The sequence below is a fragment of the Antennarius striatus genome, chromosome 7 (assembly GCF_040054535.1).
Source record: "Antennarius striatus isolate MH-2024 chromosome 7, ASM4005453v1, whole genome shotgun sequence".
In the NCBI taxonomy this organism is placed as follows: Eukaryota; Metazoa; Chordata; class Actinopteri; order Lophiiformes; family Antennariidae; genus Antennarius; species Antennarius striatus.
In genome coordinates, this window is record NC_090782.1 from 1,170,006 (window position 1) to 1,196,203 (window position 26,198).

The window sequence follows — 26,198 nt, forward strand, 5'->3', positions numbered from 1 at the left end:
AAAAATGTCACTTCAGTGTCTTTCTCTAAACAATGTTAAGAAAAGTGTCCAAAGAACCAAGACAGAAATTTGTGATGTAGTTTAAAGAATAATAAATATCCTGTGTTAACTCATGTAGAGCTGTAGCCTCATAGCTAAACCAGAGCAGAACATCACGGATTCTCTTCACACAAAAAACCACACCTAAAATTGAAATTGGATTCAAATAGTGTATTTAAAATCAAGGTAATGAATTTTATTTTTTTGTCTCAAAATATACAGTATTCATCCTTACCTGACAGGTTTTGTGTCATAGCACAGTTGTTTGTTGTTTTTTTATGGGGGGGGGGTCTGAATAATTACACGCTTATCAACAAAAGTTTTTGAGCAAAGGTCAGCATCAACAAAGATTTCTAAAAATGCACAACACAAATATGAATGCCAAACTTTTGTTTTGGTCCTGTTGAGTTAAAGTGAAATTTATCAGACTGTCTTTTCACACAAAGGAATTCATAGCATTGATTGGAGAACTCAGCTCATTGCTTGTTGATTGTCCAATAATCTTTGAGCCACTCCAAACCATCCTCTGTGGAGCCTACAATTGACAGACAATGGACAGTGGCAATTAACATTTTTTATTTTTTCTATAAATATTCTTCATTATCAGTTAATCCATTCAAAACTTACCAAGTGGCTTGTATTCACACCCAATGTATCCCTGGTAGCCGAGTTTTTCCAGTGTACTGAAGAGGTAGCTGTAGTTCAGCTCCCCAGCACTGTTAGGCTCATTTCTGCCTGGAACCTGGGCAATCTGAATATGACCTGTAGAGGGCAGCAAAATTGTTATTTTTATATTTACTTTTTTATAACCTCAACCTCAGCTGATTGCTTATGAGTTCCTATCATGTGCAGCAGCAGTGCGTGGCTGAAATGCGCTACGATAGACCATTTACTAGCTAAGGAGACATACAGCATGTACTCTGTATACCTTAGTTTGGGCGGCAGTAGCTCAGTCCACTAAGTCATGGGAGACCCATGTGGGCCAAAACATTTTTGGAGTGTGAGCTGGCAGTGGGAGGTGGCAGTTCATTGCCTGAGCACTGAAGAGGTGCCCTTGAGCAAGGCACTGTCCTTTTTATAAGCTGAGACACCCTGAACGAAGCGTCAGTGGCTCAGTTGGTAGAGCAGGTCGTCCATTGATCGCAGGATTGGCGTTTGGATTCCCGCTCCCACCCAGCCACCTCTGAGTGTGAGCTGACGGTGGGAGGTGTCAGCTCACCTCCTGAGCACTGCCGAGACTCCCTTGAGCAAGGCACCGTCTCCCCTACAAGCTGCCCATTTGGAGTGCACCTGGTTGGAGCTGCCCGCCTCTCTACCTCCCACTGTATTTAAATTGCTGGTTTACAGCCCCCCTTGTGTGTGGTTGTGTCAGTTTCATGGGCCTGTACACACAATATACAGTATATGGATGTACAGTATATAATTAGTATATGAGTGGAATAAAATCATTTCTCCAAAGCAAGAGTTTAAAGGAATTGTCTTTTTGACTGGTTCCAGGTTGCTAGATGTACATTAATCAAACAGTCATCAGTCAAAATTCATGTTGCTCCATGTCTACTGGGTATAAATGGATTCATGTTTCAAAACACAAGTTATGTCGATGATGCATTAAGACCTTGTTCTGCTGCTGTGCTCAAACATTAAAACGTGTGAATATCTTTTTTTTAATGTAAGTTATCTTAAATTGCAGTTCACTATACAACAACAACAACTTCATATTACAGCCCAGTAGCAGTTATCATAGTACTTGTCCACATTATACTGCTTTAGCAATGCCAGGATTTTGTTTTTGTTAGAGAATATGTTCAGTTTACTGAAAAATACCATTTTAACAACCTAGATAGGACAGATCCTTGAAACAAGGCCATTCAGTTACAACGAGAACCATTCCTCCAGCTATTCCCAATCCTGTTAAAGGCTCCCCTCTTTAATGGATGGTTTGGGGGGTCTTTTTGGCTGGTTTTTTTTTCCCTTTTTCTTAGCAGCTTCTAATGGCATGCATTGCGATGGTAACAGTAGATCACTCTGAAATGTGCAGATATATCAGATCAGGTGTCTTGAGAGAAAGTATAATTGTATGTACAACCCTCAACAGGGTAGAGTTGACAGCTTCCACAAATAAAAGCACATTGGTACTAGTAGTATTTAAAAAAGTCCATCCACTAACTCTGCCTTGTGCTCACTGGAGTACACTTCTTCATATAATGCAGAGGTGCTTCTGGATAGTCTTATGTATCATACTGTATTCATTTATAGGTCATAGTAATTGCATGATTATTTTTACATCATGTTACTCACCAATCAGTGGGAAAAACTTGTGTAAGTTTTGTGTCAGGTTTCCATCCATTATTTGCCAATGAAAGACATCCTGCAGTTCAAACATGGGTTAGGGAGAGGGCTTCATCGTATTTTTACATTCTTTAACATTAAAGAAAATTTCCACCCACCATTTGTAGCCTGATGTTTGGTTTTCCAACCTTCTCCAGTATTGCCACCGCTACAAACACAGGTAGATCAAGCCAGTCATAACTCATAGCAGGTAAGCAGAGGTTTATTTCACTTAAAAATAAAACATGATACTGTATATAAAAAAAGATATATGATCAAACTCGGACCATTACAGCATGGTACATCTCTTACCGTCTGATTGCACTATGATTTGGAATGTGTCACAACAGAAAACATACAGAAATACTCTCGACTAACTCGGCACATAATATCAGAGGGGGGACAACCTGAAGATGTCTCATAGGACAGTGGTTTAGTGGCTGTGGATCCCACAGAAAAAAAGGGAATAATTCAACTTAACTATTTCCATCCTTGTGTAACAATGACGAGAATTTGAATTTTATGAGAATTTTGGTCTTGGACTTTGCAGAAAACTTAATTTACATTCGATAAAATATGATGAAACTAGTAAACACATGTTAGCTTCGGGGTTCTTGATGTGACACCATCTGAAAACCGCTGTCATGGCACAACTGACTGGAAAATCATATAGAGCTGCATCCGATATGCCTACCTAACAATGTTCAGTAATGACAACTGGACAACTATTAAAACCGTACTGCAAAAAAAAAAAAAATAGATACACTGATGCCACTTACTTTTCTAAAGTAAAAGCTGATTTTATAATTGAATAATCACATTTTGTGTCTATATTCACTTAATCTGTACATTGATTGTTGAATATTCAAATACGGTTGGCTAGCAACACATTTTTTAATCAAGATAGGATATACTTTATTATCCCACATGGGGAAATTTGTCTTGGGCAAGGTGCACTTAATCAGCATCAATGTTTAAAACATACGAGACAATACAAAGCTAGCAGCATTGTACAGACGTAAGAGAAAAAACTGCCCAACCAAGAGGATATCACTGTCCTCAGTTAATGGTAAAAATACAAGAACCAAGCAAATTAGTAAAACAAATTAAGTGCATAAACACAATAACATAAAGCGGGACCACAGGTCTAATAAAAACATAAGTAAATATAAATAAAATGCTCAGCACCGTAACAATACGAAGGGACCAGCGGTTCATGAGAACACTAACTGGAGCTCTGAACCACTTTCTTGTCATTTAAGAGCCCAACAGAGGTTGGAAGAAAAGATAATTTAAACTGTTGTTTTTGCAACGACAAGTTCTATAGCGTCTACCTGAAGGTAAAAGCTCATATTCAGGAAAAATAATGTGAGAAGGATCAGACAACACTCTATTCGCCAAACCGAGCACTGACTTCTCAAAGATACACTGGAGAGGAGAGTCTTTCCTGCCAATCACCTTCATTGCCGTTTTCTCCATTTTAGATATTTTAGATCTGAGCTGAACAGAGTCCCATACCAGGCAGCCATGCCATATCTAATGACGCTCACAAGGACTGAGTCATAGAAAGTAGACGTAACTCCTGAACTTACACCAAAAAGTCTGTCTATGGAGAAAGTGAGCCAATTTGGAACACAGATGGTCCACCTGAACATGCCCTTTTAGCTGGTTGTCCATGTAGACCCCTAAGTACTTATAAGAAACAACCTGCTCAATCTGCTTATTACCGATAACCACTGGATCATAAAGTTGGACATTTCTAGGGTCAAAGATCATTTATTTTGTCTAAGTGGTGTTCAAGATCAGGTGACTGTTACCACATACAGTATTAAAGTTGTTAATCTCCTGCATATAGCCCACCAGACTTTTGTCACTCCTCAGAAGGCTCAGTATAACAGTATCATCAGAAAATTTAAAAATGTAGTTATTAGGGAGACTACTTCTACAATCATTAGTGTAGACAGAAAACAGGAAAGGTGAGCTCACTCCCCCTTGTGGTACACCAGTGCTACACAGTTTGGAGTACAGAGTTAGCCTTAACCTGTAAGGATCTGTTTGTAATCAGCGAGTAGAACCATCTGATTATGTAAGGGTTGACATTCATGTTAGATAGCTTCTTTACCAGTAGCTGAGGACAAACCGTATCAAAGGCGGCGCTGAAGTCAGCGAAGAGAACCCGAGAGTAGGCCTTTGGGTCTTCCAAATGCTTGCTAATTATTTATTTTATTTATTTATTCAGTTTATTTTCTTCTTTCCAGGCATGTTATTACAACATATTTTACTTTCATCAGTGTTGGACCATCAGCAACATCATTCGAAAAGAAAAAAAAAAGGGTTAACGGGTAGAAGCCATTGGCTTGTGAGGTTCCCATCCCCTAAATCAACAACATCTCTCTCATTGCAGCACATTGTCAACCAATACATACTTTGTATGTCACAAATCAATTTATATTATTTTATTCTGGTACATTGTTGTTTTAATCCATCCATTTATCCTTTGCAAACCTCTTTGTCAGTTCTTGAGAAGAGTCCAATTTTATTAATGTTCATTTTGTTATTCGTTTCAAGGCTTGTTTCTGGTCAAATGTATTATTAATCGCCGTTGGAAAGACTTGCTTTGTGTGGTTGAGTTGATGTTGCTTTCTGTGCCTTCCACACTCCTAATCACCGGCGTCAGCATCCCGGTTTCTGGCCTTCACATCCAAACGTTTTCCCCATTTCTCCAGCTTTTGGGTGATATCCTCCTTGAGCCGAGCATTGGACTCCTCATGCCGGTCACTCATCCTGGCTATGGCTTCATTCAGCATGATGGCCATAGCCTCCTTATACACCCTGGCCGTTGCCTCTGCTGCTCGGTCGGAATCCTCTTGTGCTTTGGTCTGTTGTAATCTCATTGTTCTCAGCTTGCGGTGCAGCATGAAAACACCAAAACCCAGTGCTGTTATCCCGATTGTCACGGTGGTGAAGATGTTCACATCCTCGACGTCCTCCACATCCAGTGGGGCCAGACACATAGTTCTGAAAGTATCCCAGCTGTCCAGCATGTAGCCAGCCAAAAAAGTCCCATTTGGACAGTGGGGCTGCGCTCACCAGTTTCGACAGGTCTGGTGGAAAAAAATTCTGTCGATCGCTAAGTGACCAGTTCAGTAGGTTCATCTTGGTTAGCAGACTTCATATGATGATCTAGTGAGTAATGAGTGATGCTGACTGCAGCATCCTCAGTGCTTCTCCCAGCTCTATATGCGAATTGTAGTGGGTTCAAAAAAGGAGCTACATCAGACTTGAGATGGTTCACAATTATCCTCTCGAAGCATTTTATAACACTACAAGTTAAGGCAATCAGCCTATAATCCCTGTTCTCTGAAGGACAAGACACTTTAGGAACAGGAATTACAATAGATTTTTGCCAGATATCAGGAACCATGTGCATATAAATCGATTGCTGACATATAGGGCACCAGGCCGTCGTGAGCTCTTCAGAGCACATTTTCAGCAGCATGGCGGGCAAACCATCTGGCCCCATGGATTTTTTGTTACCAGCCCTGCTGAAAATACACTTAACCTGTTGCGGATCAATAATGATACGATGTAAAGCATTACACTTGCATTACAGATGCTCCAATCAGTGCTTAGGAAGCAACCTTTCAGAGTCTCAACACTGTCCTCCGTCCACTGCAGGACAGTTTTCTGAACAGGCTTACTGGACTTAAGAGCAGTCTTATACGTGGGCTTGAGCTGAACAGCAGCATGATCTGAGTTTGCAAGAGGAGGAAGAGCTTTTGCTCTGTAGGCATCTTTGATGTTGCCATAACATTTGTCTAGAACCTTACTTTTCCTGGTGCCACATTTAACATATTGGAAGAAGCCTGGTAACACTGGTTCAAGTCTACAGTGATTACAGTCTCCTAGCAGAATGACGGGCGCTCCAGGTGTGTGTAGCATTTGTGCTTGAACACAGTCTGCCAGCCTAGTTGCTGCTCTGGCAGCATTAGCAGGAATATAAATTATTAAAAATATTAAATTATTAATATTTTTAATAATTTTTATATTTTTAATAATTTATATTTGAACATTGTTCAAAAGCTCTGTGCTTTGTTTCATAGTAGCGCTTCACGTCACAATTTTGTATTATTGCTACGTGTTCGGAGCATTTGAGGCACGATGGTTTTGAACTGCCTCACAGAAGAATAAACATAAATGTATCAATCCACTCTTTGTTCTTCTCAGGAGATTAGAAGATGAAGTGGGCATTGAAAAGTCAGCATTGAGCTGGTTTAGGTCATATCTATCCGACCGATTTAAGTTTGTCCATGTTATCAATAAATCCTCAGATCGAGAGACTGTTACATATATAAAAAAACATTGGGAAATGTTATAAGAAAACATTACATTAATTTTCACTGTTACGCAAATGATACCCAATTATATTTATCAATCAGGGATATTAAATCCTGGATGCTTCCCAACTTCTTAATGCTGACCAGTAACAAAACCAAAGTTATTATTATTGGGCCGAAGCATCTTACAAATGATTTCTCAGAGATTGTCATTCACTTAGATAACATTGCTTTATCCTCTACTAATGATGTCAAGAACTTGGGAGTGATTTTTGATCTGTCCTTTGACACTCATATCAATTCTGTATCCCAGACAGCCTTCTTTCATTTACGAAATATTGCTAAAGTTAGAAATTTCTTATTCTTCAAAGACCCAGAAAAAAATCATTCATGCCTTTGTTACTTCTAGATTGGATTACTGCAATTCCTTATTATGGGCTGTTCTAGCTCCTCTATTAGGACTCTACAGTTAGTTCAGAATGCAGCTGGAGGAGAGAACACATCTCTCCTGTCCTAGCGTCACTTCATCGGCTCCAGATTAATTATAGAATACAATTCAGACTCCTCATGATCACATGAAGCTCTCCACTGTAAGGCCCCGTCTGACATGGAGATCTGATTGAAGTCTATCACCCCCCCCCAGGGCCCTTCCATCAGAGGAGGCAGGATTTCTGGTGACCTGTCGGGTTTTTAAGAGTAGAACAGGAGGCAGAAGCTTCAGCTATCTGCCCCTCTACTCTGGAACGATCTCCCAGCCTTGGTCCGGGGGGGGGCAGACACCCTTAACTTATTTAAGAGTAGACTAAAAACCCTCCTCTTTGATAAAGAAATAACAGATTCTATTAGATTAGCTGCTATAGGCTTAGACTGCTGAGGGTATTTTCTCCGTCTAACATTAAAGAGAGTTACTTTATTGACTTCTGTTACTTATCTTTCTTTGCTTTTCCTACTATGCTTGCAAGATATCGATATCCACTTCAGCAACTACAGCACAATTTGGACCGCAAATTCAATCTGGCCTATCTGCCCCTCTCTCTCTGTCTCTCTCATTTTCCTTTGCCATGTCTCTTCCTCCATTCTATTTCCTTTCCCATCCAGTCGGTTAATGTCCGCCCTCCAGAGTCTGGGTCCTGCCTGGAGTTTCTTCTTCAATGAGGGAGTTTTTCCTCACCGCTGTCGCTTATGTTTGCTCTGGAAGATTCTGTTTGGTTCTCTGTCTGATAAAGTGCTTTGAAATGTCTGCTGATGTGATTAAGCGCTATATCAATAAAGGTTGATTGATTAATTAACGGAAAAAAATGTCAACATAAATTAGAATATACTAAACTAATAATAATTAACTTGGGAAACTGGAAATATAGTAGTGTTAAGGACGGGGTGGCTTTATCACAATAAGTGACTTATTAAGAAGATAAGAGAAGGCTTCCACTCTACTGGACTTTAACTACCTTTTGCAGGGTTAGAAGTGTTCTCTGACGTTTGGCACTGCAGCACTAACTAAGTCCTTCAGGTCTTAACCATCACACAAACAAGTTACTGGTGGAAGACTATGTTGTGTGAGTGTGTCACAGTTTTACCTTGATGAGGAGAGTCCAGGAAATATACGGGATCTGTAACCCTTGTGTTGATTGGTTCAATGAAACCAGTGATTCCATTCTGTGAAGAAAAATGATTTTACAACATTCAGAATACGACTTAAATACCTATTAAACAATAAAACAACGTTCAACATATCAACATAGCATAGCTGCCTTTTCCCCTAACTCAGCTGGGATGGGCTCAAAACAAGGCTTCAAATACACTGTTTCTGTTGGAAGAGTTCAGTAAACCTATTTCTGTGGGAATTCTGTCTCACGTCTGTACGGCTGGGGGGTGGATTACCATGGACGGAAAAAGTCGCCCACCTTTGAAAGTATATCAGCAGCATATTTCAGATTCTGCACAAAAACACCCTCCATCTCTTGAGCGACGTCCCGTCTGTGTGAGCCCACGGGAACTCTCCCAGCCATCAGGTGGATTCTGATAAAATTATTGAAAGGAGTTAAAATACAAATAGTTAAAAAATAAATGTGCATGTATTTCATTTTTATGAATTAAGCATAACATTTATGCCTGAATAAACACAGAATATATTAATTAAAAATGAAAAGCAGATTTGTATAACGTCATACCTATATGGAGTCTTTCAAAAATAATGTTTCCCCATTACTAAACAGAAAAGTCTAAGGAAACCCATGGAACCTTAAGACTCTCAGGCCTCTGGGAGTTTTAATGGTTCTACGTAGGATCTTATGCACTCCCTGGATTGCACTCCTCCAGACTGAGACCGTAGATGTAACTAGAACCTGCTGAAGCCCCCAATACTTTGGTCATCACTGACACTATTGTTGCTTTTACCAATTTCTATGATAGTTTGCATGTTTTTTTTATTTGCAGTTTGCATGCCTGTTTCTTTCAAATTTAAAAATTATTTCTGTTTGATGATTGAATTGAGACGCTGAACTTTTGTGTTTACCGCTGTCATAACTTAAATCTGTATTATAATTTATATTCATTCATATATTTTATCGAACACGGTTTTATTTTACCAGTGGTGGGCAGTCAGGACCAGCAAGGTCTGCTCTGCGGGCCTAACATGACCAGAAATCATGATAATATGTTATATTTTAATGCATGTTCCTTAAATATGTATATGTATATTTAATTTTAACTTAATTTTTTTCTTAATTTTCTTTGCCGTCACAAGGAAACAAACCGCTGTGTCCGATGAAGCCGTAACGTCTCCGTGTGTATGGAACGAACGACCGCCAAGACGAAGGCCGCTTCGGCGTTACGGTGCGGCCATCCGGGTAGACGCCGGCGTCGTGAGTTGGGTCCTGGTGGATAAAGCATCGGGGTTCCCCACACGACAACGTGAGGTCAGAATATAAACCGCTGCGTTTGAGGAAGACCAAACGGCTCCATAGGTGAGAACCATGGACAAATGTGAAGACCGGAGCCAACTCGGCGAGCGGCCCCAACTTCAGGGGAGACACCCGCCAAAACTGTACACAGGAAAACGGTTGTGTGTGTATATATATATGTACAGTATATACACATACTGTATACACACACACACACATATATATATATTTTTTTAATATATATATTTTTTTATATACATTTGGATATGACATGAGCCAACACTGGGTCAGTGTTGTGTTTCTGGGTTAGCGTTTTTCTCCAGGGCGGTGGCTCAGCGGGTGGCGCTGTCGCTACACAGCAGCTTCTGGCAGCTGAAGTGTAGAAAACATTTAGAGTTCTTTCATTATCTTTTGGTTTTCTACATAATTCAACATGTCTTGCTTCATCGTTTTTATGTCTTCAGTATGTAGTTACATAAAGATTAGGAAAACCTTTGAATGTGTGTCCAGACTTCTGCCTGGCAGTGTTTACATGGACGTCTGGAGGGTGAATGATCACCAATGACAATAATCAATAACATTGATCAGCGGCTCTTTGTTCTGCGTTACTTTACCGTTTACATCCCAAACCGTTTGCATACTTCACAGCCAGGTCCAGACCCCGTCTGAAGTCCACCTGTCTGCCAGGAACCGCTGCCAGACCCGCCTCACCGGACTGGACGTCACCTATAACACACACATGGACACACACACACACATGGACACACACACACACATGGACACACACACACACACATGGACACACACACATGGACACACACACACACATGGACACACACACACACATGAACACACACACACACATGGACACACACACGCATGGACACACACACACACATGGACACACACACACGCATGGACACACACACGCACACACACACATTGACACACACACACACACACACACACACACACACACATTGACACACACACACACGCATGGACACACACACACACACACACACACACACACACACACAGGATCAGCGCTGCGTCCTTACACACACACAGTAACACACACATACTCACTTATACTACCTTACCGGGTCTCACTCATCTTTGCTACTTTGTGGGGTCCACCCTTTCCACTGGTGCTACAACTTTGTAAAAAATCAGGCAAGCTGGAAAAAAAATCTATTTCACAAATATCACTTGAGTTTAACATATTTCCAAACTTTTGTCTCCAAGTAAGTTTTTTGCTGCATTGTGAGGCCCAATTTCTAGCATTTACTACCTTAGACGTCCTTTTTTACACACCTGCACACACATTTCTAGCTTTTATATCGTAGCGTGGTACAAGACATGTGACAAAGACATGAATGCTTTACATTAACCCAACTTTATCAACAAACAAGAAAAAACTTCAATAAATATGGCCTCATCACAACAAAAGGCAAAATAAAAAACAGGCAGTGACAAAAACATACAAAACCTTACTGCCTTGCTCTCCACTGGGTTTTTTTTCCAAAAAGGCCTTCTTTTGAGCTTAGATCACCATAACTTTATAAAAGAAAAAACAAGTGGGCTTCATTTCAAAAATATAAAATCAAAAACAGGCAGTGAAAAACATAAAACAAAAACTTTCTACCCTGAGGCCTTCTTTTAGCCTTAGTTCAATTAAAAAAAAAAAAAACTTAAAGAAAGATAACTTTATAAAAGAAAAAACTGAAAATAAAGTGGGCCACATCTCCATCCATCCATTTTCTGCCACTGTGTCCACCGTGGCGGGTCACAGGGTGCTGAAGCCTATCCCATGCTGGCGTAGGGCGTGAGGCGGGGGACACTGCGGCTGTTGGAGTGGGAGGCTGCTTGTTTATCACCTATGAATTCAGATCAAAACAATCATTTGCAAGCTGGTAAAGATAAAATCTGCTATTTTTAGATATTTCTGTCTTAAAAGCACTAGTTCAAGTGAAAGCAGCTTCTGAAATGACATGTGAACTCAAAAATAACAGCATTGTTCAGTCTATACTAGAGGAACAAGGAAATAAAACAACAAATGAAAGAGTAACATGGGTTACATTCAACATAGCCATGTCAAACCTCTAATACTTAATAAAGTGCTATTTTATGACAGTAATGACTTGACTTGGTTGTTGACAGGTGTTGCCAATTGTTTATAAAGTAATATATTATAAGTTACAGACGGAAGGGCCCCACAAGGATAAGACTAGAAACGGAGTGTGTAAAGTTAACTGGCTGCAACAAAAGAGAAAACTGTGTGTCCAGGATTTCAAGACCCCACAAGGACAAGACCAGGGACACATGAGTGTGTAAATGCATAGAGGTGAATGTAGACAGAACTAGAAATATGACTAAGGTCAAGTCTGTTACTTCAAATAGGACACAAATCCAGGCAGTAACCATTAGTGAAACACAAGCAGCACTAGCCCTTCTTATTCTGGTTAATGTACAAGTTAAAATAACTGAGAATGATGGCTTCTGCATTGCTACTTTACCTGTTTGTTGTCACAGGCGCTGATGTAATCAGTCTGAGATTGTAGATCCAAGGGTACCATCTCTGGTGCGGATGTTGGAATGGGAGGCTGCTTGTTTATCACCTGTGAATTCAGATCAAAACAATCGTTTGCAAGCTGGTAAAGATAAAACCTGCTATTTGTAGATATTTCTGTCTTAAAAGCACTAGTTCAAGTGAAAGCAGCTTCTGAAATGACATGTAAACTCAAAAATAACAGCATTGTTCAGTCTATACCTGAGGAACAAGGAAATAAAACAACAAATGAAGGAGTAACATGGGTTACATTCAACATAGCCATGTCAAACCTCTAATACTTAATAAAGTGCTATTTTATGACAGTAATGACTTGACTTGGTTGTTGACAGGTGTTGCCAATTGTTTATAAAGTAATATATTATAAGTTACAGACGGAAGGGCCCCACAAGGATAAGACTAGAAACGGAGTGTGTAAAGTTAACTGGCTGCAACAAAAGAGAAAACTGTGTGTCCAGGATTTCAAGACCCCACAAGGACAAGACCAGGGACACATGAGTGTGTAAATGCATAGAGGTGAATGTAGACAGAACTAGAAATATGACTAAGGTCAAGTCTGTTACTTCAAATAGGACACAAATCCAGGCAGTAACCATTAGTGAAACACAAGCAGAACTAGCCCTTCTTATTCTGGTTAATGTACAAGTTAAAATAACTGAGAATGATGGCTTCTGCATTGCTACTTTACCTGTTTGTTGTCACAGGCGCTGATGTAATCAGTCTGAGATTGTAGATCCAAGGGTACCATCTCTGGTGCGGATGTTGGAATGGGAGGCTGCTTGTTTATCACCTGTGAATTCAGATCAAAACAATCGTTTGCAAGCTGGTAAACATAAAACCTGCTATTTGTAGATATTTCTGTCTTAAAAGCACTAGTTCAAGTGAAAGCAGCTTCTGAAATGACATGTAAACTCAAAAATAACAGCATTGTTCAGTCTATACCTGAGGAACAAGGAAATAAAACAACAAATGAAGGAGTAACATGGGTTACATTCAACATAGCCATGTCAAACCTCTAATACTTAATAAAGTGCTATTTTATGACAGTAATGACTTGACTTGGTTGTTGACAGGTGTTGCCAATTGTTTATAAAGTAATATATTATAAGTTACAGACGGAAGGGCCCCACAAGGATAAGACTAGAAACGGAGTGTGTAAAGTTAACTGGCTGCAACAAAAGAGAAAACTGTGTGTCCAGGATTTCAAGACCCCACAAGGACAAGACCAGGGACACATGAGTGTGTAAATGCATAGAAGTGAATGTAGACAGAACTAGAAATATGACTAAGGTCAAGTCTGTTACTTCAAATAGGACACAAATCCAGGCAGTAACCATTAGTGAAACACAAGCAGCACTAGCCCTTCTTATTCTGGTTAATGTACAAGTTAAAATAACTGGGAATGATGGCTTCTGCATTGCTACTTTACCTGTTTGTTGTCACAGGCGCTGATGTAATCAGTCTGAGATTGTAGATCCAAGGGTACCAATTTCAGGTGCGGCTGGTGGAATGGGAGGCTGCTTGTTTATCACCTGTGAATTCAGATCAAAACAATCGTTTGCAAGCTGGTAAAGATAAAACCTGCTATTTGTAGATATTTCTGTGTTAAAAGCACTAGTTCGAGTGAAAGCAGCTTCTGAAATGACATGTGAACTCAAAAATAACAGCATTGTTCAGTCTATGCTAGAGGAACAAGGAAATAAAACAACAAATGAAAGAGTAACATGGGTTACATTCAACATAGCCATGTCAAACCTCTAATACTTAATAAAGTGCTATTTTATGACAGTAATGACTTGACTTGGTTGTTGACAGGTGTTGCCAATTGTTTATAAAGTAATATATTATAAGTTACAGACGGAAGGGCCCCACAAGGATAAGACTAGAAACGGAGTGTGTAAAGTTAACTGGCTGCAACAAAAGAGAAAACTGTGTGTCCAGGATTTCAAGACCCCACAAGGACAAGACCAGGGACACATGAGTGTGTAAATGCATAGAGGTGAATGTAGACAGAACTAGAAATATGACTAAGGTCAAGTCTGTTACTTCAAATAGGACACAAATCCAGGCAGTAACCATTAGTGAAACACAAGCAGCACTAGCCCTTCTTATTCTGGTTAATGTACAAGTTAAAATAACTGGGAATGATGGCTTCAGCATTGCTACTTTACCTGTATGCTGTCACAGGCGCTGATGTAATCAGTCTGAGATAGTAGATCCAAGGGTACCATCTCTGGTGCGGATGTTGGAATGGGAGGCTGCTTGTTTATCACCTGTGAATTCAGATCAAAACAATCGTTTGCAAGCTGGTAAACATAAAACCTGCTATTTGTAGATATTTCTGTCTTAAAAGCACTAGTTCAAGTGAAAGCAGCTTCTGAAATGACATGTAAACTCAAAAATAACAGCATTGTTCAGTCTATACTAGTGGAACAAGGAAATAAAACAACAAATGAAGGAGTAACATGGGTTACATTCAACATAGCCATGTCAAACCTCTAATACTTAATAAAGTGCTATTTTATGACAGTAATGACTTGACTTGGTTGTTGACAGGTGTTGCCAATTGTTTATAAAGTAATATATTATAAGTTACAGTCGGAAGGGCCCCACAAGGATAAGACTAGAAACGGAGTGTGTAAAGTTAACTGGCTGCAACAAAAGAGAAAACTGTGTGTCCAGGATTTCAAGACCCCACAAGGACAAGACCAGGGACACATGAGTGTGTAAATGCATAGAGGTGAGTGTAGACAGAACTAGAAATATGACTAAGGTCAAGTCTGTTACATCAAATAGGACACAAATCCAGACAGTAACCATTAGTGAAACACAAGCAGCACTAGCCCTTCTTATTCTGGTTAATGTACAAGTTAAAATAACTGGGAATGATGGCTTCTGCATTGCTACTTTACCTGTTTGTTGTCACAGGCGCTGATGTAATCAGTCTGAGATTGTAGATCCAAGGGTACCAATTTCAGGTGCGGCTGGTGGAATGGGAGGCTGCTTGTTTATCACCTGTGAATTCAGATCAAAACAATCGTTTGCAAGCTGGTAAAGATAAAACCTGCTATTTGTAGATATTTCTGTGTTAAAAGCACTAGTTCGAGTGAAAGCAGCTTCTGAAATGACATGTGAACTCAAAAATAACAGCATTGTTCAGTCTATGCTAGAGGAACAAGGAAATAAAACAACAAATGAAAGAGTAACATGGGTTACATTCAACATAGCCATGTCAAACCTCTAATACTTAATAAAGTGCTATTTTATGACAGTAATGACTTGACTTGGTTGTTGACAGGTGTTGCCAATTGTTTATAAAGTAATATATTATAAGTTACAGACGGAAGGGCCCCACAAGGATAAGACTAGAAACGGAGTGTGTAAAGTTAACTGGCTGCAACAAAAGAGAAAACTGTGTGTCCAGGATTTCAAGACCCCACAAGGACAAGACCAGGGACACATGAGTGTGTAAATGCATAGAGGTGAATGTAGACAGAACTAGAAATATGACTAAGGTCAAGTCTGTTACTTCAAATAGGACACAAATCCAGGCAGTAACCATTAGTGAAACACAAGCAGCACTAGCCCTTCTTATTCTGGTTAATGTACAAGTTAAAATAACTGGGAATGATGGCTTCAGCATTGCTACTTTACCTGTATGCTGTCACAGGCGCTGATGTAATCAGTCTGAGATAGTAGATCCAAGGGTACCATCTCTGGTGCGGATGTTGGAATGGGAGGCTGCTTGTTTATCACCTGTGAATTCAGATCAAAACAATCGTTTGCAAGCTGGTAAACATAAAACCTGCTATTTGTAGATATTTCTGTCTTAAAAGCACTAGTTCAAGTGAAAGCAGCTTCTGAAATGACATGTAAACTCAAAAATAACAGCATTGTTCAGTCTATACTAGTGGAACAAGGAAATAAAACAACAAATGAAGGAGTAACATGGGTTACATTCAACATAGCCATGTCAAACCTCTAATACTTAATAAAGTGCTATTTTATGACAGTAATGACTTGACTTGGTTGTTGACAGGTGTTGCCAATTGTTTATAAAGTAATATATTATAAGTTACAGACGGAAGGGCCCCACAAGGATAAGACTAGAAACGGAGTGTGTAAAGTTAACTGGCTGCAACAAAAGAGAAAACTGTGTGTCCAGGATTTCAAGACCCCACAAGGACAAGACCAGGGACACATGAGTGTGTAAATGCATAGAGGTGAGTGTAGACAGAACTAGAAATATGACTGTAAGGTAAAGAACTTAATTATTTTACATTGAATAATTAGCAGTTGAAATGAAGTTTGTTCCCAAAGATATGTTTTTGCTATGCATCCTAAATATCAACTTTATAACAGTGTATTGTGCACCCAAATAATGCCCTGTACCTTTATTGGCGTCAATATGTCATTCAATAAATGCTGGTTTGTCCCTCGCAGACAGAATGTATGATTTTGCATCATCTGCAGGCCGTATCCTGGTTCTCCTTGTTGACATTAGGCCTCTGTGAAAATATTGTTAAATTGTTTCAAATGTATCCAACAACACAAACAACATCCTTCCAAACTAATAACTGATTTAAAGACATATTCATAATCATAGTTCATAATCATCTGGAATAGTCATGTTGATGTATACTTGGAAGTTGCACAAATTTTAAGGTACTGTGATAGAGCCAGCCTGTCCTTACCACAATTTTTTCCAATCTCCTACATTCATTACTATTAGTTTAGTGTATTCTAATTCATTTGAACATTTTTTATATCAACATGACCTTGTATTACAACGCGTACACTACAACATCCAATTTAAGTCCTAATTATTTCAGTAGGTTGCTCCACATGGTCAGCACCTCACCAAACATTTGTTTGCTCCACATGGCACACCCTGAACATTTGATGCTGCTAGGCCAGTTATGTATTACATTTTTTTCAGTTTGTCCCAATTTTTATTATGTTACAGGTATACCAAAGTATACCTGGCCCTCATCAAAAGAACTTTACAGGCACTGTCCTTTATAATGGTTAAATATCTGTTTTGTCAAGGTGCACACACAGGGAGACACAAATGTAAACACATTCCAGCTTCAATAGATCAATATTCAGAACTGGATTCACTCAACCCATAACCAGATATAGTACATTCCCTGATAAACATTTCTACTTATCCCCCAAAAGAGAAGGCAATACATGTTCTTGTTGATTGCTCATATCCATTTTGTCAAGCAAAGATCAATATACTTTTATAGGAATTTCCACCTCAATGCTTCTCACAAGCAAAATGCCACATCATCTACAAATTCTATTGTTGTCACCAGAGCATCTGTATTCACCCAAAACCACAATTTAAAGCAAAATGAATATTTTATTTTTTCCCAAAACTGCACTGTAACTCAAAGTACAGTTAGAGAAAAGTCAGCTATATATATAATCAAATGATGTCATTCAAAAAGCATTCGTAAGTTGAGAAGTGCTCCTTTGGGGTAAAAACATGCATGTAGAAGGGTTGCTGAATCAACCATTCTGAAATCACCACAAACTCAAATTTACATTTCTGCAGTTTGTATGATGGGCTGTATCACACACAAATGGACAGTATCCAAACACCCTGAATGCATCACTAACATTGCATACGGCCTCAAGTCAGTTAATTAAATTACTACAATCACTTTCTGCATATCTCCAAGAAACTACAGATGTATCCAGTAGGATCAGTCACCTGAACATCAGCCTCAGACTCTGGATGAGTGTGAACTACGTTGACACGCCTTCCAAAACGAGCGTTACATGCATGCTAGCATATACGTGCACGACACGTGCACGCAGGTTAAATATATAAAAATAGCATTAATATTTGTATTATTCTGGCTATCAGTCAAAAATAATGTGTAATTACACACATATACGACCAAATACCACACACAAAAACTTTTAAAACGTGATTTACGCACACGGGTACATACACTCATCGCGCACAAAAACTAGCATCAGTACTGGTTATTATTCTTGCTGTCAAAAACCGTGCAGTGACGCATCGCCTGTCTGACAACTTTCTGTTAAAGCCATGTTAGATTCGTGACGTATTAACACACTTACCTCGGATTTCACCACAGGAATGTGCTTTCAGCCACAACAGAAACAGAACTTCCGTGTCCGCTGCTCTTCATCCAACTTCTCTCCGTGACTCTAATGAGATGCGGACGTCTGAGGAGTTGACTGGCAGCGCCGGCAGTCGCGCGCGTCTGAGCGTCACGTGCCTGTCACGTGACAGCGGACTGGCTCCCTGCAGCCACACTGATCACGTGACAGCGGACTGGCTCCCTGCAGCCACACTGATCACGTGACAGCGGACTGGCTCCCTGCAGCCACACTGATCACGTGACAGCGGACTGGCTCCCTGCAGCCACACTGATCACGTGACAGCGGACTGGCTCCCTGCAGCCACACTGACGCCTTGAATACATGAAGGAGTTCAGGAGGGAAACCAGGTCTGGTAGCCCAACAGCTACATGACCTCTGAATGTATGCTCACAAGTTAAACGCGGTCTTGTGGTCTGTGTAATATTGTAAATTCTGTGATTGTATGACAGCAGATAGTAGATAATTTCTGCCCAGGATTAATAAAGTAAATTTATATACTTTATTAATCCCTGTAGGAAAATTATTAGTAGCACAGTATAGACCCCACTATTAGTTCTGGTGTTATGCATACAGGCCCGTAACACTCAGACACACAAGGGGCCTTCCTGCATTCAGTGACATCTCCCGCCGTCAGCTCACACTCAGAAGTGACCGCCAGTCTCTCACAGCGGAGGGGGGGGAGCGGGGTGGGGGAGGGGCGGCGGCAGCTCCACACAGCAGGTCAGGACAGCAGAGTCAGGGGAGGCCAGACAGAGGAGCAACAGGGAGGGACAAGGATATTCCTAAACACGGTAAAAAGTAGTGCTGTCAGGCGATTACAAAAATAATCTCATTAATACCAGGATTTGTAATTAATCTAATTAATCACATTTTAATCTCATACCTGCTAAAGGCCCCCAAATAAAGAATTTGAATTCTAGGACATTACAAAATTGTAGCGCATGACTAATCAATAGAATACACCAAGAAGAGATCACGTGTACAACATTCCAAGCATGAAAACCCTCTCTCAAAAAAATCATCCCTGCAAGAGAGGGTTAATAAAGCCCTCTCTAACAACCAACAGCTGGACATCCTGAACCCCCACATCCTTCTCGTCAGTTACCTGTCATTTTATTGAAGACGATAAAATGGTGTCCTGCCTTCTGAATTGTTCTGAGTTCAGTGACAGACACACATCTGAGAACTTAGCAGGGGAACTGCTCAGAGTGGCAAAAGAGTGGAATGTTATAAACAAAGTAGGTGGTTGTGTTATTGACAATGCAGCGAACATAACCAAAGCAGTTAAAACCCTGAAATGAACCCAGCACAATTATGAAATGTCTTGCACACACAATTAACCTGATTGTGAGAGATGCTCTGAAGGTGATGAAGCCTGCTGTGGAGAAAGTCAATAGTGGAATATTTCCACAGGAGCACAACAGCCACACACAGGCTCAAAATAACACAACGACAGATGGACATGCCTGAGCTGAAGCTCAGAGAAGATTGTATGATAAGGTGGAACTCCACCTTTCATATGATAAAACGGATTCTGGAGTCCAAGGATGCAGTCATCTCTAACCTAGCTGTTATCAATGTACCGGTCGATCCTCCGAGCCAAGAGGAATGGGAGGTACTGCAGGAGGCATGCACTGTTCTGGAGCAATTTGAGGAGGTCGCTGTGGAGATCAGTGCAGACAGGTGCAGTATACAAATGTTGTTACATTATTATTAGTATTATTAGTAGTAGTAGTAATTGTTGTTGCATTACTGGAATAAAAGGCTGAGTATACATGAAATAATTTTAATACACCTGCACATAAAACAAAGCGTAATATTAACACCCATTGTTTATTCTTTTTCAGCTATGTTACAGCCTCCAAAATGTTAATCCTGCGCAGGGTTCTGCAGAGAGTGACAGCTCAGAACCAGACCAGCGTAACCACAGCATGTGAAAGAGCTAGTAGAGGCTCCCTGTGCATCCATGGACAGAAAGTTCCATAGAATGGAATATAACACTGTTCTGTCAGAAACCAACATTCTTTATCCAAGATTCAAGAAACTGACCTTCAATGACACTAAAGCAGTTGATGAAGCTATTCAGAGAATAACTGCAGCAGCAGCAAGGTTCAACCAGCCAACTCCACTTCCAGGGGGCCAAGATGGAGCAGAGGATGAGCAAGAGGGGCCACAAGCATCTGCTGTTTGGAGATTCTTTGAAGAAAGAGCAAGTGAAGACACTACAAGAAGGAAGCCTTCAGCAGATGCAATACTGGAAGTGAGACCCTACCTTGAGGAGCCCCTTTGCCAGTTACGTGCAGATCCACTAAACTGGTGGGAAAACAAGGCTTCACTTTGCCCACACCTCACACACGTGATGACATGGAGACTGTGCATTGGTGCAACGTCATTTCCCTCCCAGAGAATTTTCTCCAAAACCAGGCAGATCATGACTGACAGAAGAAGCCGAATCAGTCCCTCAAAGCGGACACACATGGTGTTTCTGAATGCCAATCTTCACTAAACACATTATTTGGATGCTGATCTTTTTCTTTTGTTTTACATATTTTCATTTATATTTTGTTGTGTTACGAGTTTTTAAGGGATTCTGTGTTGTTTGACTGTCGATTTGTTTTATATAAAATAAGTTTTAAGTTTAAATTCATTTAAAGTGCACTGTAGAGTGAAAAAAATAAAGGCATACTTATATAATAAACATATATAAATAAAAAGTATAACGAGATTTTTACATTATTAATTCATTTGTACATAATTTTACATTATAATTTTATATTATTGGTATAATATATTGATGAAAGCAACAAAAAAAGAGCTGGAATTCCCATCACTTAAAGGGACAGTAAAGTTAATTTTAAGTGACATATATGTTATTCATCATTATGAAAAATAGAAGAACATTTTTTATATCTGTATCATCATCCGTTTGGTCAAAAAAAGCTTAAAATCTGCACTGCAGCAGCTTCCGCATTCAGTGGTCACGTGGGCGTCATACGTCACTGGGGCCAAACATAGCTTAGCAGCCATAAGAAACAATGCAATCCACGTCGCGATTAACTCCAAAAATATCATGGTTACCTGCATGGTGAACGGTTGTGTCAACAGACTTGACACAACAGACGCGACTTTCGAATAAATTCACTGTGGAATGAATAACAACTAGAGTTGTTATTCATTCCACACAGTCCAATAGTAATAAATGCAGTTAGCTCAATGCTATCATAATATGTACAATCTCATTGATGGGCTAGCGCATTAGCATTTTTAGCGCGATACCTTCCCAGAAGGTATTCTAAAGAACGACAGGTCCTTGTCTTCGCGTCTTTTTGCTGTTCTGTTGACACAACTGTTCACTGCGCAGGTAATCATGATATTTTTGGAGTTAACCGCGACGTGGATTGTATTGTTTCTTATGGCCACTAAGCTATGTTCGGCCCCAGTGACGCCCACGTGACCACTGAATGCGGAAGCTGCTGCGGTGCAGATTTTAAGCTTTTTTGACCAAACTGATGATGCTACACATTTAAAATTTATTTTTTCTTCTATTTTTCATTATGATAAATAACATATATGTCATTTAAAATTAACTTTACTGTCCTTTAATAACTTTCATTTTCTGGCGCTGGTTGTGAGCTCTTATAAGTTGACACTAGTTTAACAAGTTAAGAAAGTTTTAAATATTGAAACAGCAAAATTATAACTTCTAACCATTAATGTACCTGCAGCGTTTGTCTTTCTCCCCATGTCCCCTCTCGCGTTGCCCGACTGACTTTCTGTAACACCACTTTAGGGAGACAGATAGGCTGCGCGCGGTTCACAGATAGGCTGTGCGCCTATTTACAATCAGGTCCTTTCGAAACTCCAAAAAAGATTGTCTCAGCAGATTAACCCAGGTGATGTGTCTCATGCTAATGACCCTCAATAGCATACAAAGGCTCGGTGAAACTAGCATTTCAACATTTTTGTTTATTTATCATCTATCTACCCATCTATCCATCCATTGGTCTGTGTCTGTTTCAACAATGTCTGCATTTTATATAAAACCACTGCGGAGGATTTATTATTAGACAACAGTTGTCCTGGCAACATTAACAATTATCGAGCAAATGAAGACCGGTCTGTGAAAATATTGTCTTAGATGAAACCGGTCAGTGGCGCAAAAAAGGTTGGGGACCGCTGCTCTAAAGCATAAGCAAGAGATCCATGTATTGTGGTTTTGGGGCAGCAGTTGCTCAGTGGTAAAGCAAGCGGTAGAGCGGGTCGTCCAATGTTCTGAGATGGGGGTTCAGATTCCCGCTCGTGCCCAAAAACACCCAAAGTGTGAGCTGATGGTGGGAGGTGTTAGCTCACGTCTGGAGCACTGCTGAGGTGCCTTTGAGCAAGGCGCCATCATCTTAGAAGTTGCGCATTGGATGCGCACCACGACGGAGCTGCCCGCCACTCTACCTCCCTCTCACCTGCATGCCCAAAGGCCCCTTGTGTGTGTTACAGGCCTGTACACACTATTTAGATGCATGTAACTACTAACCTGTGTGTAGAGTGGAGTCTTAATTTCCCTTTGGGGATTAATACACTTAATAAAAACTTTTTTTTTTTAATTAAAATGAAAACCTTTTCATGAGAGTTCTAATGAAACATTCAACCAGCTATCCACCCATCTATCTATCATCTGCCCATTTATCTATAATCCATTCATCCATCCATGTATGTGTTTTAAAAATCATGATCATCATGCCCGGCAGTTAACAAAAGAAAGCGAGCCAACCTTAGCTTGTAGCTAGCTAAAAAGCTCTGAAGCACAGGCAATAGATCCATTTGAAGTTGTGGTTAAACATGTGCTGCAGAGGTTTATTGAAATATCCATCCATCAATCCATCCATCTGTCTATCATTGTCATTTAACAATCATCATCATGACCAGCAGTTAGCAATACAAGCTAATGCTAACGCTAGCTAACGTTAGTTAACATTAGCTAACATTAACATTTGCTTCAGAGTTGGATTAAACACAATGGCATAGAAAAACTATCAATGTACAAATGTCATCCATCCATTCATCCATCTTCTGTTTATCTATCATCCATCCATCTATCAATCCATCCATCCATTCATCCATCCATCCAATGATTATCAAGACCAGCAGTTAACAATAGAGTGCTAACACTAGCTTGTAGCTAGCTAACATAAAGCATAAACAAGAGATCCATGTATTGTGGTTAAAACATTTGCATGAGCGTTCCATTGAAATGTCCATCCATCTTTCCACCCATCCATCTCTACATTTCTACTGAAATATCCATCCATCTGTTTATTTTTATGTCATTTAACTATCATCATTATGACCAGCAGTTAGCAATAAAAGCTAATACTAATGTTAGCTATTTCTAGCTAACGCTAACGCTAGCTAACGCTAACGCTAGCTAACGTTATTTAACGCTAACGCTAGCGCTAGCTAACGCTCGTTAGCTAGCGTTAGCATTAATGTTGGCGTTAGCTACCGTTAGCATTAGCTAACATTATCTAACATTAACATTTGCTGTAGAGTTGGATTAAACACAATGGCATTGAAAAAATATGTCCATATATGCAGCTCAGCAGCACTTCCTGCTTTTCCTGCTCTTGCAGGAAGTTGGGATACACACTTCCTGGAGTGTGTGTGCGATGCAGTACCATTTCCTACCACCAGGGTGAAAATGCACACACACCTGTACCCAACTTTTGCTACCTTATGGGACATGTCAAAAAAAAGGCAGGGGGCATATCAGGAGTGTCCCCTGAGCCTTTTGCAATGAAAAACCTTGTGGGGCCCACCATTTTGGGGTGCCTAAGGTCTTTGGGCCCCACAACGTTGGTCTAATCCAGGTCTGAAATCACCCTAAGGTAATATAAGTTAGTTCACACACACACACACACACACACACACACACACACACACACACACACACACACAGCCGCGGGTGTAGCTCAGGGCGGCTGTGGCCCCCGGGGGCTGCTCACCGGGGGGGGTGTTGATCAGGACCACCTCCACCCCCGAAGCCTCTTTCGCCCTCCGGAGCTCCAGCAGGTCGGACTCGTAGAGCCAGGCCGCCTCCACGGCCTCAAACCCGGCCGCAGCCGCCGCGATCATCCGCTGGCTGAAGTCTGGGAGTTCAGTGAACAGCCAGGAGAGGTTAGCGCAGAACTTCAGCGGCGCCATCTTGAATGACGTCACTGGCCAAGCGATGACGGCATAGTGTTGGATCTGCTCGCGCGACTTCAGTTCCAAAATTAAACGCGCGTGCGCGCACACACACACGCACACACACACACACACACACACACACACACACACACACACACACGTGTCTACCTAGTTCTGCTCAGCTCTGAATGACTGTTTCCTGACTCGTGCAGTGCTCATGTGCAGAAACACTGCCCCCTGGTGGTTGTTCAGGTGGGTGTACATGGTTATACTCCAGTGTGGAGGTGGAACAGTCTGGGTCACGGTTCACAGTCAACGTCAACGTCAGCTGCATTGTCTAGTGTAACATTTATGCACGACATAGAGTACAGATGACATTGCAGTCCTCTCTGACCCACGGTAGACAGGCAGTGCAACAGGCAGTACAACAGGCAGTACAACAGGCAGTACAACACAGACAGTACAACAGGCAGTACAACAGGCAGTACAACAGGCAGTACAACAGGCAGTACAACAGGCAGTACAACACAGACAGTACAACAGGCAGTACAACAGGCAGTACAACAGGCAGTACAACACAGACAGTACAACACAGACAGTACAACAGGTAGTACAACAGGCAGTACAACACAGACAGTACAACAGGTAGTACAACAGGCAGTACAACAGGCAGTACAACAGGCAGTACAACAGGCAGTACAACACAGACAGTACAACAGGCAGTACAACAGGCAGTACAACAGGCAGTACAACAGGCAGTACAACAGGCAGTACAACACAGACAGTACAACAGGCAGTACAACAGGCAGTACAACAGGCAGTACAACACAGACAGTACAACACAGACAGTACAACAGGTAGTACAACAGGCAGTACAACACAGACAGTACAACAGGTAGTACAACAAGCAGTACAACAGGCAGTACAACAGGCAGTACAACAGGCAGTACAACACAGACAGTACAACAGGCAGTACAACACAGACAGTACAACAGGCAGTACAACAGGCAGTACAACAGACAGTACAACAGGCAGTACAACAGGCAGTACAATAGACAGTACAACAGGCAGTACAACAGGCAGTACAACAGGCAGAGCAACAGACAGTACAACAGACAGTACAACACAGACAGTACAACAGGTAGTACAACAGGCAGTACAACACAGACAGTACAACACAGACAGTACAACAGGCAGTACAACAGACAGTACAACAGACAGTACAACAGGCAGTACAACAGGCAGAACAACAGGCAGTACAACAGGCAGTACAACAGGCAGTACAACAGGCAGTACAACAGGCAGAACAACAGACAGTACAACAGACAGTACAACAGGCAGAACAACAGGCAGTACAACAGGCAGTACAACAGGCAGAACAACAGGCAGTACAACAGGCAGAACAACAGACAGTACAACAGGCAGTACAACAGGCAGTACAACAGGCAGAACAACAGATAGATAGATAGATAGATAGATAGATAGATAGATAGATAGATAGATAGATAGATAGATAGATAGATAGATAGATAGATAGATAGATAGATAGATAGATAGATAGATAGATAGATAGATAGATAGATAGATAGATAGATAGATAGATACTTTATTAATCCCGGAGGAAATTGTATATATCCACTGCTCAGGCATTACATAACAAATAATACTGGATAAACACCAGGAGAAAAAGAAACA

The 26,198-nt window shown here is 40.7% G+C and overlaps 1 protein-coding gene and 1 long non-coding RNA gene across 2 annotated transcripts; one reads left to right on the plus strand and one right to left on the minus strand.

Annotated features, from left to right (window-relative positions):
* Nucleotides 1-209: 209 nt before the first annotated feature.
* hyi (hydroxypyruvate isomerase) lies at nucleotides 210-24,664 on the minus strand. The gene is made up of 8 exons (XM_068319881.1): nucleotides 24,320-24,664; nucleotides 10,222-10,333; nucleotides 8,609-8,723; nucleotides 8,282-8,360; nucleotides 2,487-2,536; nucleotides 2,338-2,407; nucleotides 667-801; nucleotides 210-574 (listed from the first exon to the last, which is right to left on the minus strand). Exons 1-8 carry the CDS (start codon nucleotides 24,516-24,518, stop codon nucleotides 516-518), a joined length of 819 nt encoding a protein of 272 aa, XP_068175982.1. The 5' UTR covers nucleotides 24,519-24,664; the 3' UTR covers nucleotides 210-515.
* Nucleotides 19,047-21,052, plus strand: LOC137599229 (uncharacterized). The gene is made up of 2 exons (XR_011036770.1): nucleotides 19,047-20,006; nucleotides 20,171-21,052. It is a non-coding gene; the product is annotated as an uncharacterized lncRNA (long non-coding RNA).
* Nucleotides 24,665-26,198: the final 1,534 nt, after the last annotated feature.